This window comes from Echinops telfairi, unplaced genomic scaffold (genome assembly GCF_000313985.2).
Source record: "Echinops telfairi isolate 266 unplaced genomic scaffold, ASM31398v2 ScPeMD7_18;HRSCAF=68, whole genome shotgun sequence".
NCBI lineage: Eukaryota > Metazoa > Chordata > Mammalia > Afrosoricida > Tenrecidae > Echinops > Echinops telfairi.
In genome coordinates, this window is record NW_022103915.1 from 84,755,969 (window position 1) to 84,768,464 (window position 12,496).

Consider the following 12,496-nt stretch of genomic DNA (forward strand, 5'->3'; position numbering starts at 1 on the left):
CCCAAGGCCCGGGCCCTGAAGCCTGGAGAAGCAAGCCTTTGAAGAAGTGGGAAGCAGAGGCTTGAGGAATGAGGTTCAGGATACACACCTTCCAGCGAGACCTCCCGGGAGCGGGCCAGGTCGCTCTTGTTGCCAACGAGGATGACAGGCAGGTCGTGGTTGGGCCTCCGGGCCCGAAGCCGAAGTAGGGTTTCCGGAACTTTGGAGAAGCTTCTTCGATCGGTGACCGAGAAGACGATGAGGAAGGCGTCTCCAGTCTGAAGACACTGGTCCGGAAGCCACCCCTCTGTATCCTCCTGTAAATGGGCAGCAGAGTGAACTGCAGGCTCTCTACCCAGAGTACTTGTTGTGGAGCATGGAGGCCTTAGTAATGTGACCCTCCATGGAGAACTGGGGACACAGGACACTACACTAGGGTTTTCCACCCTACTTTAAGTTGTCGATTCATAAACACTATTCGGGTGTCTCTAATTTTGACCTCCCACTTCTACATCGTAACCATTAACATCTTTCTCTGCTACTGGGAGCAACGTGGGTCAGTCTCTTCCAGACTGAAGCCTTTAAGGGTGGGGGGTCAGTTTCAAGAAGCTCAGCCTTGGCTTGCAGCTTCAGGGTTCTGTGGGTTCAGGAGCCTATGCGGTCCTCTGGGTCAGAAGAGCCAGCAGCTCTGGCAGCCACAGTAGTACATGGGGGCAGGCCTTTGCTCTCTCAGGTGACAGGAATGAAAGGCCAGGTTCCAAGTAGGAGCTGCGACAAGGGCCTGCGTTCTCATCGGCCTCACACCAGACTTGGGCCTCCCCAGCTCTTTCAAGCTTCACCGTCTGCTGGTAGCCACATCTTGGTTCTTACCTGTTCCCAGATGTCGTATACAACCAGAGTCACTTCCTCCTCATCCACCATGATTCGTCTCTCATAGGAGTCTTCTGTTGGGAGAACAGGGGAGGGGAAGAGAGCCTGTTAGAAGGCTCCCCAGCACTTGTGAAACCTGGTTACCAGGGCGGCCTCCCAGCCTGCTGGCCAGGGACCTTCCTCTAGAGAGGTGGCTGCACAAAGCACTGCAGCAGCCTCTTTCAAGTTCTTGTCTGGAGGCTGCTCGTGCTGTGAGCATTTCTGTCCCAGAGGAGGGCTCCAGAGGGCCCCCTCTGCCCCTGCAGGAGTTCTCCAAATACCTGGGTTCTCAGGCTCATGAGCACTGTCTCCCTGGAGATCGAAGAAGGTGCCTGCTAGGGTGCTCTTGCCCACACGGCTCTCCCCGACCAGCATGACCTTGAAGATGCCATCATTTGGGTGGGGGGCTGCCTCTCCTGACCCCAGGGAGTCAGAGGAATCAGATGACGCCTGAGGTGGCCAGTCAAGTTCATCTACAGCTTGGCCCCGTAGCAGCTGGTGCTTGTAGGGGACAGGCATACTGCCTCTTCTTTTGGGGGCCCCCAGGGTAGGGGCTGGAGTGCTGGGGTCCAGCCCAGCCAGCAGTTTCTCTGGCTTCAACAGTGCGGCAACTGCTTCTGGGGAGCAGAGAGAGGGAAGCTGTGAGTGGGGGTGCCGTGCCACCTGCAGTGGGCTCCCTCCTGCCTGGCCCAACCAGGCCCAATCCATGCCAGTGAACCCAGAAGGAGCAGGAGACTGGCCAGACCTGATACATGGGGCCCCTCCAGAAACGTGAACTGATGGGGCTCCGGGAGGAGTTGACCTGGTGTCTTCCCCAGTGTGGCCCCAGTCACAAACCTGTTCAAAACATGCCCCCTGTGCAGGAGCAGCACCTGTGCGCAAGCGCACACACCCACTCACACTTCACACTGACACACAGGCACCCCTCCCCCTCCCCCCAGGCTAGGCCTCTGGTCCCAGGCTGCCTCTTCTTCCACCAGGTTCTCCATACTGGCAGTCCCCAGACTGCAAAGGGGCAGAAAGAAGGGGGGGGAGGGGGGCTGCTGCCTAAGATTTGGGTGGCTACCTGCTGAGTCAAAAACTTTGTGAGGGACCTGTTCCCAGGGAAAGGACTGTGCTTTTTTGGGATGCTGGGTCTCAGTGGCTGTGGATGTGAGAAGGGCTGCCCTTGCCCATCGCCTCCCTGTCTGCCCCCCAACCCCGCAGGTGTGTGAGAATATTTTTATATTCCTGGGTGTCGGTCTCTAGAGTGGAAGAGAATACCTTGTTCGCTGAGCAGAGAACGTGTGAGAGAGAGAGAAAGAATATAAGTGTGACAATGCATGGGTCAGGGTAATTGGAGGAGGAACAACAGACACAACAAAGGGGGCTGGAGAGGCTGGAAATAGCCCAGGATCAATACCTGGCAGGCAGCCAAAGCCGCCTGGAGCCAGAAGGAACCCTTACAAACTGGTCCCCAGAGGAGACCCCTGCCCGTGCTTCCCAGGCCTGTGGGCTGCCCGCCCTTTCCCTCCCCAAACCCCTTCCCTGCCCTCCCCAGCCTCTTGGGAGTGAGACTGACCTAGGGGATATGCATCAATTCACCCCCTCCACCACCACCGCAAAGCCCTGGGCACAATGGGGAAGGGGACATAGAGGCAGCTCCCGGCCCCTCCTAGCCGAGCCCTGATCCCCGAGAGAGAGGGGGCTTCTCCACTTCCGGAGTTGCTCCTACCCTCCAGTCCCTACCTCTGACCTCCCCACCAGCGCTTCAGCTCCCAACCCGAACGCTTCAGCCGGAACCCACACCCTGGCCAAGCCTCACCTGGGGTGGGCGTCCCTGGAGGGGAGCCCCGGCCGCTGTCGGGGGGGCAGAGCGCCGCGGTTTCTGTGTCCGTGTCCATGTCGGGGTCCGTTTGCATCGGCGTGCGTGTGCAGCCTGGTGGTTTGCAGCACCCGCTCCCTCCCTCCCTCTGCAGCTCTGTCAGCTTTTCCCTTTAAATACCACCCCCCCACCCGTGCGCCCCCCCCCTCCCCGACACCTGGGGAAATTGTACCGCCCTCTGATGAGGTCACACATGCTAATGAGCAGTGATGTCAGCGGGATTCCCTCCTTTCTACCACCCCGTTCCCTTTCCTTTGTGTCTAGTCCCTCGGGGTGTGTATATACATACACACACACACACACCACACACTGCAGACCCCGTGAAGATGTGCGCAGAACCCAGTCGGAGGTGCGGAGCGGGCAGGGGTTCAGTGGATTGAGGAGCCCAGACGTCAGGAGTCCAGGCTGGCACCAGGTCTTTCTTTCCCAAGACGAGTGCGGACTGCGTGCCATTCGTCTCTCTGTGGCCAGCCCCAGCCCCAGCCCCGAGTGCAGCCCGGCGTGGCTGAACGGAGGGGTAGAAGGCGAAAAGCTGATCTGAAGGACAAGTAAAAATAGGCCTAGAGAGAGACAGAGGTAGGGAATAGCCCCGATCAGGAAGCTTCCCCCCACCCCTCTTTCAGGGCTAAGACCCACAAGACTATCCATTTCAGAGCCTGGCCCCTAGATAGAGATGGGGATTCCCAGGCAGGTGGGAACGCTTTGTTTGGGCAGCTTCATTTTACCATTAGTCTCTAGTGGATGTTAACTCCTCCCCCATCTCTCTCAGACTACCAACCCAGAGTTAATCAGATGGGTGTGGGGTGGGTCATCCCACTCTCCCTCTCAAACGTCCTGATCCTGATCGCATTCTGTGTGTGGCTGTGTGGTGTGGGCAGCCTCCCTCCCAGGGCTTTGTCTAGCTGTGTGGGCAGGTGGAAGGGTGCATTTTACTGCACTGTCCCTGGCTAGTTAACTTTTGCTTCTGGTTCCCACTCCAACCTCCCTTCACCCAGATAACAGCATCTTTCTGCATCATCTCCTTTCAGCTTTGTCACTGGGAGGCTCAGAGTGGTAGATAGATGGCTTGTCCCCAAATCAATCATGCAGCTGGAAATGGGGCCATCAGGCCTCCCATACAAACCTTTCCAATGCCAGAGTGTGCTTTTTATCCTACTCTGTGCTGCCTCCTTGTCTCAGATATTCCAATGGCCTTCTATTATTGGAAGCAATCCATATCGCAATTCCCAGGGGAATCTTCCAATGGAAGTAACCTTAGCAAGACCAGCCACATAGGAGCAGCGTCTGGTCAGCAAGCAGCAGAAAGGGCTCATAAGCAGCTGAACTACTGCAGACACGCTTGTTCTTGATTCATCTTGGGTAGACCAGTCGTCAGTCATGACCTTTGTGTCTTTAGTTGATTTTAGTGTGTGTGTGTGTGTGTGTGTGTTTCTGTACTGGTAGATCAGCAACCCATTTAGAGCAGCAGACTACCTGGTCATCTGGTAACAAGGGAGGCAATGCGATGAATCCGAGAGTGAAAGTGGTCATAAGCATCTTAAATGTGATCTGAGGTCATTTAGCATCCCGGCCAACAGTTCACCGTGGCAGCTATGGCATCTGAAGACATTGTTGCAGAGAAAGCAATGCTTTCTTCGAAGGACCATCCGCTATCATACACAAAAAAGTATATATATAAACCCACTGAAGAGGAATATAACATTCTAAAGTGATTTCCTTCAGAAATGCTTTTTAAAAAGTTTTCCATTGTTACCAGTGTAAACTTTATGTCTCTAGGAAACTCAAGTGGCTGTATTCATTTGATACCAGATGAAAGTGAGCCAGGGACCACAGGCCCCAACACTAATTGCCAGTCAGGGCTTCTGCCTGGGGAGACTGGATCAGGCCCTTTGACCACCCCTCAAGCAAGCTGCCTGGTCCCACAGGTAGCCTATGAGTGGAAATGGGCTTCCGCTGTCTTCTCACCCATGTCTGGTTGAGGGTGAGTTTGGGAACAGGACCAGTCAGGTCTAAATCAGTGGAGACCAGGCCAATCTCATAATTTCGCCAAAGCTGCACCCGAACCTACCTGTGAAATGGGGTTAATGGGCCATGAGTTAACTGCACAGGTTAGAGTCTTCGGCACTTCGCAGGGGCCCACTCACTTAATAACTTCCTTTGTGTTTTCAGAGAGTAAAACTGCGTGGTCCAAGGTCCTTCTCTTCTCCTACTAAGAACTAGAGCTTGGTTCAGGCCACCCCCCCACCCCCCCCTTGAACTGAGGTAGCTTCCATTATCTTGACTTCCTCATTCACAGCCTGATCCTCATCTCATGCTGAGATCATCTGCCTTTCTCCCTGACTGCCCTCCCTCCTCCCACCCACACACCAAAAGCCTTCATGCTGGTCTCCACACCCATGAAGAGTCTGGGCACCTTGCAATGCCATCTATCCGACTGGGAATTGAAGTGTTTTCATTTTTTCTTCGTGCCTTGGCACTGAGCTTGAGTGACTGCTCCCCTGTTAGAGTAACCCAGCCTCATCTGGGCAGGACCTTGTCTGGACAAGGCCAACCCCCTCTCCCTGGGGTCTGACACAAGCAGTGTTATTGATTGCACCTCCCTCCCTCGTAGAGCACACTCCTGGAGTCTCAGGACCCCTAATCTACAGGTATAGGCCTTTCCAGTAAACTCTACAGGCCTCTCTCTCGCACGGTGAAGCACTCCATTCTCGGAGAATCCTTCTACCTTAAATCACTCTTCATTTGGCAGCGGTCAATATCCCTAGGGAAAGGTCTGAAGGACAAGGAATCCGGCATCAGGTGGAGGGCTTTCCTGAGCTGGCTCTGTGGGTAAGTGTTGGACTGCTGACTTCCTTGGTTTGAGCATCACCAGCTGCTCGGTGGGAGGAAGAGGAGGCTGTCTGCTCCCTGCTGGGAGTCCTGGTATTGTACTGGCTTACTTGTTGGACTGCCGACCACAAGGTCAGCAATTCAAAACCACCAGTCACTCCCCAGAAAGATGAGGCTTTCTATTCTCGTAGATATTTAGCCTTAGAAACCCAAAGGGACAGTTCCATTCTGTCCTTTAAGGTCACGATGCGTCAGAATTAACTTAATGGCGGAAAATTTGAGGTTTTGTTTTTTTGCATTAGATATGCTCCTATAAAGGGCCCTAATGGGTCAGACTCAGACTGATGGCCAGGGGTTTGGCTTTGTTATGGTGGAAGGTGCAAGCTAGGGATTCCCTGCTTCACAGTTTTGCTTAGGCCTGACACTGTTTAGACCCAGAGGTTTTTGCCCTGGGAAGGGCCCACAGAGAGACCAGTTAGGAATCTCGGTCCCTGGAGGCCCGTCGCCAACCTCTGAAGAGGGCCGGGGTGGAAGAGTACAGTCTTCCCTGATGCCACCGCCCCAGGCCTACGCAGGGATCCATACCCAGCTTGGGCACTTGCCCAGGCTCTGGCTCACTAGGAAACACATGGCCAATTCCTGCCCAGTGAGGTGGCTGCTCACAAGGAGTGAAAAAGGTGCCTACCCAAAGGGGCTGGTGGGTTGAAGCAAGCAGGAGGGGGAGGAGCCTGTTCCCCTGGGGACTGGTTCTCTCCTGGAAGGGAAGCTCTGTCTCTCCACTGGGGTGTCAATCCTCCTCTCAAGGCCTTCTAACCTATTCTTTGCTCCGTCCTTTCAAACTCTGCGGCAGCTTCTGTCACCTTGACCACCAGAAGCTGATTGCTAACATTTCTGGTGATCTCTCTCCACCACCCTCCTCAGCGCTGGCTACTCTGCCCTTCAGCCAGCCTCCCTTTCTGAGATCCAGGGGCCAGCCTAACTTAGGCCTTGGCTCTGACGTTCCCTAAATTTCCGTGTCCTGTGGATTGGGCCCGCCTAGAATTCATGGCTCTAGGGCAATGCTGACAGCATTCTTTAGAATCCAGCTTGACCCTTTTTCTAGGGAGACCTCTCAAGTTTGGCCAAGATAACCACATCCATCGCCCCACCTGGAATACTTGGGACTTTCCTTGCTGTTTTTGCCTACTCAGGACCTTCTGGCTGACAGTTCACACAGGCCTTGACTGGAACGGTTGGTGGAGGGCAGGAGACATGGCTCATGTGTTCCCCCGGGGACAGCCTGCTCCTGGGACTTGTGCTCTGGGAGTACTCCAACTGGGGGACCTGCGTGGCTGCAGGGACCAGCTGGCTCCCCAGGCTTCCCCCTTAGCAGTGAGTCAAGGGATTTGGGGCTCAGTCTTAGTGGACCCTGGGCAGTGAGCAGAAGTAAAGAGGCCCGGGGTACTTACAGTCTCACCCTCGGCGACATGGGAGAATCAAGGCTGTGGGGGTTGGAAGCTAGATGAGAGGGGAGGCCAGAAGTATAGACCGAGGTGGGCACAGTGGCAGGGTTTTTGGCTCACAGCTCATTTCCAGAACTTTCAAATTTAGGATTCCTTTATTTATTCACCTTGGCTTCCTGGGAATGACTCAGCTATGGGACAAGTACGTTTTGCTGAGCTTTCTCTGAGCCAGACCCTGGTGGAAGGGTGACAGTGGACAAGACCGCAGGCCCTGCCCCAATCCTCCTTCGGGGGCTGGAACTTTTCCAGACGATTGGCATCTTGGTGCATAAGGTCACTTTGGGGTGGGGCTTTGGCAAGGATGGCATTTCCAGGCCTCTGACCCCTTGGAAAACTAAACTTTTAAAACATCACCAGGCAAATGGCAGTGGAGTGGGGTAAGGGTGGTGGTGGTAGAGGAGGAGCTAGGGTTTCTGGCTGTGTGCAGGTCGGGATGGTGGGGGGGGGGGGGAGCTCTGGGGAAGCCCTTTCCTGCCAGAGGACATGTGATTTTACAGCAGTGACACGCAGGCATAGAGAGGCCTAGTCCCCTCGGACTGTGGGAGAGGGAGCCATGGTGTGGAGGGGAAACTATTGTTGCCACCTGAACCAGAGCCCTCTGGGAAGCCGGGCCCCTCAGGCAAGCAGTGGCTCATCTTCTGCCTCGACCACCCAGACCTCTGGCTCTGCCAGGGGCAGGAGGAGGACATCGTCTTCATCCCTTGGGGGCAGGGCTGTGTGGGGCCCATGCGGGGTCCGGGTTGGTCCTGGGGGATGCAGGCTTGGCAGGAGGCGACCCCGCAGGACCTGCACCATCTCGGACAGCAGGGATGGCTGCAGGGCGGCTGAGGGCAGCGGCCCTGGGGCCTCAGGGAGGGCCGAGGATGTGCTAGCAGAAGGGAGGGGGGCCTTGGTGGGCAGCGGGGGTGCCTGCTCCCCATCCTGCCCGCCCACTGCCCCGCCCTCACGGGCTGGCCCTGTGCTGCCATCTAGGGTCTCAAGGGGAGAAGTAGACGGTGTGGCCTGGGATCTGGTCTCCGGGGTCCGGGCTGTGGGGTTAGTTCGGGGGAGCAGGCCCCAGCGGCGGAGGCGGCGGACCAGGCGGCGCACAGAGCGACCCCGCTGACGGCGGCGGGTGCCCAGGGCCCCTCCAGGCGTCATATCCTGGCGCAGGATCTGCAGCAGAGAACGCAGGCTGCCCAGCACGGAGCTCTGCAAGCAGAGGGGGAGAAGTTCAAGTGGGAGGGAGGGAGGGAGGCCAGAGCCCCAAGGGAGACCAGATGAAGGAGGGTTTGGAAGGTGGGCGACTTACATCATTGGGGTTCTCTGTCGGGAAGTCCTCCACAGGGGGGATGGCTCCCTGGGCAATGAGCTGCCCATAGGAGGGCGGGGCCTGTTGCTGCACAATCTCGGCTTCCATCCGGGAGAGTGGAGCGAAGACGCTGGAAGGAGCGAGGGTGGCCCAGTCACTGGTGATTCTCAGGCCCCACAGCTTGGCCAGGCCTCTGCCCACCAAACTCAAGACAGACCAGCAGGGATGAGGCACCCCCCACCTCCGCACCTTCCTAAGATGGCTTTCAGGATCTAGACCTGTTCTCTCCTCACCTGAGCTCACCTGTCCCTAGGGTAGGCAACTCTGGGACCCCACACACAAGCTGACCCCTCCGGGTCCTGTCTCAGCCCCAGTGCCGCTCCTCGACTTTGCCACTGACCTGTACTCCTGGGTGCGGATGGCGTAGAGCTTGCAGGTACAACCCAGGGCAATGACCAGCAGCAGGCCGCACACCAGGCTGCCAATGACTGCGGCCGTGATGACTTTGCGGGGCAGCGTGTAGGCGCAGGCCCACTCGTCGCTGCCGTCGGCACAGTCCGGCTGCCCGTCGCACACCCACGTTTCGTACACGCACTTCTCGTCTCGACACCGGAAGTTGCCGGGCTGGCATTGGCGACAGCGCTTCTCGTCGGCCCCGTCGGCACAGAAGGTCTGGTAGTTGCAGCGGTCGGCGGGCAGGTAGCAGGCGGTGGCCCCGGGTGTGCCGGCGGCCCCGCAGGGGAAGTGTCCAGGCGGGCAGCCGGGGCAGTCTTCCTCGTCTGTGCCATCAGCACAGTCCCAGGAGCCGTCGCAGCGCTGTGCTTCGCTGTAGCAGCGCTCACCGGGGCCTTCGCCGGCCCCCAGGCTGGAGCCTGAGCCACAAGGTCTGTCCCAAGGCAGGCAGTAGCCCCGCACGTGGTAGGTGGCGTTGAAGCCCCGGCCGCTGCTCCAGGCCAGTGTGTGGTAGGCCACGACAGCCTGGCCAGAAAGCGTCTCTACGGTGACGGCCTTGCCATTGCTGAAGTAGGTGAGGCTGCGCAGCAGGCGGGGAGTTGCCGGGGGCCCAGCGCCATCATACACGTGCACTGCGTCCCCGTAGCCCAGGTCCAGGGCCGTGAAGCGCACAGCCAGTCGCCGGCCATCGTGAGGGTCCAGCAGCCAGAGGCAGGACTGAGGGTGGGAACCTGCGGCCGGGTGTGAGTAACCGGGGGAGGAGAAGACCCCATAGAAGGTCTCCAAGGTGCGGTTGCAGGGTGGGGCGGGGCGGGGGGCCGGCGTCGGGCCGAGGAAGGGGTCTGAGCTGCATCCTGCCTCATCAGAGCCATCGGCACAGTCGTCGATGCCGTCGCAGTGCTGGGCCCAGGGCACACAGCGGTGGTTCAGACACTGAAACTCTTCCTGCAGGCACATCAGCCAGTCTGTGGGGAGGGGGGCTGTCAAGCTTTGGGAACTGGCAAGATTCTCCCCTCCGCCCTGGAGTGCCCTCGGGGATGCCACTCACTGTGCCACCTACCTTGGCTGTAGGAGAGCAGGAAGCCCTGGCCCATGGGTGCTCTGCCCCCGACATAGATGTAGGTGATGGTGACGTTGCCTCCGGGCAGCTGCAGGGGGCTGGCTGGTGCCTGACATAGGGAGATGAGGGGCTGGAGCGGGGAGTGCAAGAGGAGTCGCTCGGAGCCACAGGCCAGGTGCAGCTTCTGGAACCTACCCGGGGGAGAACAAGGGCAAGCTGTTCTGGACTGGGTGGGTGGGGGTTCCCTTCAATCCAGGAAGCTTCTTCAGAAATGGAATAGGCAAATGGAAACTCAGTCAACTGGAATGCCTGTGTAGCTAGCAGAGACAGTTCTCACAGAGGCCAGTGAGGGCACAGAGCCGTGAGGCACACCCCAGAACCACTCAAGAAACCAGGATCTGAGCTAGAGCAGATATACTGCTTTCTAGTTGTCGGGACACTGTCACCCCAGTATGGCACCAGCGCAGCTGGCAATGACCATGCAGTTAGTCCCATGGGCCCACCCACTCACTGCCATCGCATCGATTCTGACTCATAGCCACCCTGTAGAACCGAGGAGGCTTTCTGAGGCTGTCAATCTTTATGGAAGCAGACTGCAACGTTCTCCCAAAAAGTGGCTGGTGAGTTCAAACTGCTGATCTTGCAGCAGCCCAGAGTGCAACCCGTTACGCCAGCAGGGCTTCTTAGTTCAAAGGAAAGGCCTCACCACCTCCGGAAATGGCCCTGATATTCCGATCCCTCTGCCCAACAGCCTGTCCTTAAGACTGCCCTTGCATGGGGAGTGAGCTGTGTGAGGCAAATACCCAGATAGTAACTCAGGCCTAAAGCCCGTATTCAGAGGACCATGGGAAATGTTAGAAAGACCTGAGGTGGTCAAGCAAGGTCCTGATGGGCAACAGATAAAAAAAGAACAACCTCAGATCAATCCTATCCAACCCCAGACTGACTCTAGAGAATTGGTAAGGCTCAAGCTTGATGTCCTAGGGCTGCCCCGGCCCAAGCCCAATTCACCAGAACAAGCCAGGTTCTCAGGGAAGCCTAGGTCAAATAGAATTCTTATTTTCTGCTGGAAAAGGGATGAAAATTCCATGGAGGTATGATCTCTGGAGAGGTTGGGGCAGGGGGTTGGGAGTAGGAACTGGGCCGTGCCTAGCTTCTCACCTGAGGGTTACAGTCTGCTCCTTACTGCCCAAGATGAGCCAGGTGCAGTTGGCAGGGGAGCTGCGGCTGTCCCGGCCCAGAGGCCTCTGTAAGGTGCCCTGCACTCCCAACAGCACCGCTGGAGGCTCCTCACAGGCTGCAGAGCGGAAAGTCGGACACCAGTCATGAAGTCATGGGCATCCCACCTCTCCCCAGGCAAGAGGTCCTGAAAGGCCTTGACTCTGTACAAAGGGAGGGGGAACTCCCTCTCTCTCCACCCCCTCATACCTTAGGTGCCCCTTCCTTCACACGGTCATAGGGCTTCATCTGAATACTACTAAACCCCTCATACAATCCTGTGCCGGCCACTGGGTTAGGAGCTGCGACTGTCGTCTGTAACCTGAGAAGGACTACATTCTAGTAAAGAAGCTCATACGTGGACAGTTGGAAAATAGTGTAGTACATAGCAAAGACCAGGTGAGGGCCCACACCCTGCCTCGGTTTCCCCACCTGTAAAATAAGGATGGGTGAGCTCTACTTCAAACCGGGGTGGGCACCAGTGGAATTTGGAAAGGAGAGAGACCTTCTCTTAGGGCCTAGGTCCTCGCCATTGCCAAGCCCGTGGGGGGCGCCCAAAGGGCTCCCCCTTCACTCACCTGGATTTGGGAAAACCATCCGGTCTGGATGCGCCAGCGCGCCCCCTAGAGGAGGAGGGAGAGAGGGCAGGACCGTGAGTCACCCTTAGGAATGTTCTGTACCTGAGTCGCTCAGGAAGGAAGGAAGCCATCTGGGACTTCCGGGGTGGGTGGGGGACGGAGGGGGAGCAGCTTAGGAGTGGGAGTGGTGTGGCTGGAAGAGGCTGTAGAGTCTGACAGGAACGGAAGGGCCAGCTGCAGGGCCAGTGGGGGTGGATGTGGGGTCCAGGATGCAGGAGAGAGGACGAGGGCTCAATGGTGAGGCTGGGGACTTCCTGGAGGTTGGGGCCCCGCAGTGCTAGGTGTCAGGTAGGGTGGGGTAAAGGGTTCCGCAGAGGGAGGGAACTGGAGCCCCGGGTCCAGTGACAGCCCCGGGAGGGGGGAGAGGGGTTGGACCGGGTGGGCGGTCTCCTTTCGGTTTCTTACCCAGGAGGAAGAGCAGGAACGTGGTGGGCAGCATCCTGGGCCGTCCAGAGGGGCAGGCAGCGTCCCGGAAGTTCTGTCGTCTACCCGGTGGGGCGACGGCGTCCAGGCCACCCCCCGGTGCTGCCTCCCCGAGGGGGCCCCATGGCCTGGGCGCCTCGACCGGTGCTCTGGGTGCCAGGGCTGGGGGCAGGGAGGCGGCGGCCCCGGAGCAGGGGCGGTGCCCTCGCCAACTTCAGAGTTGTTTTCCTCGCCGCCGCGTTCTCGCTCGAGGCCGGCTCCCGACTCGAGAGCCTTGCTCAGGGTCGGGTGCTGGGGCGCGCCCTCGCTCACAGCCCGCCCGCAGGCCGC

At 58.0% G+C, this 12,496-nt stretch overlaps 2 protein-coding genes across 2 annotated transcripts in view; both read right to left on the reverse strand.

Annotated features, from left to right (window-relative positions):
• REM2 (RRAD and GEM like GTPase 2) overlaps window positions 1-2,789 on the reverse strand; it is a 3,494-nt gene extending 705 nt beyond the window's left edge. The window contains exons 1-4 of the mRNA XM_045287665.1: window positions 2,693-2,789; window positions 1,170-1,505; window positions 850-923; window positions 37-296 (exon numbers count right to left, since the gene is read on the reverse strand). Of these exons, the coding sequence (XP_045143600.1) occupies window positions 37-296; window positions 850-923; window positions 1,170-1,505; window positions 2,693-2,789 (767 nt within the window). The remainder of the gene's footprint in view (window positions 1-36; window positions 297-849; window positions 924-1,169; window positions 1,506-2,692) is intronic.
• A 4,370-nt stretch (window positions 2,790-7,159) lies between these two features.
• On the reverse strand, window positions 7,160-12,488 carry LRP10 (LDL receptor related protein 10). The gene is made up of 7 exons (XM_004698467.2): window positions 12,149-12,488; window positions 11,684-11,728; window positions 11,049-11,184; window positions 9,888-10,078; window positions 8,775-9,792; window positions 8,375-8,504; window positions 7,160-8,274 (listed from the first exon to the last, which is right to left on the reverse strand). The coding sequence occupies exons 1-7, from the start codon at window positions 12,180-12,182 to the stop codon at window positions 7,699-7,701; spliced, it is 2,130 nt and encodes a 709-aa protein (XP_004698524.1). The 5' UTR covers window positions 12,183-12,488; the 3' UTR covers window positions 7,160-7,698.
• Between the last annotated feature and the right edge of the window lie 8 nt (window positions 12,489-12,496).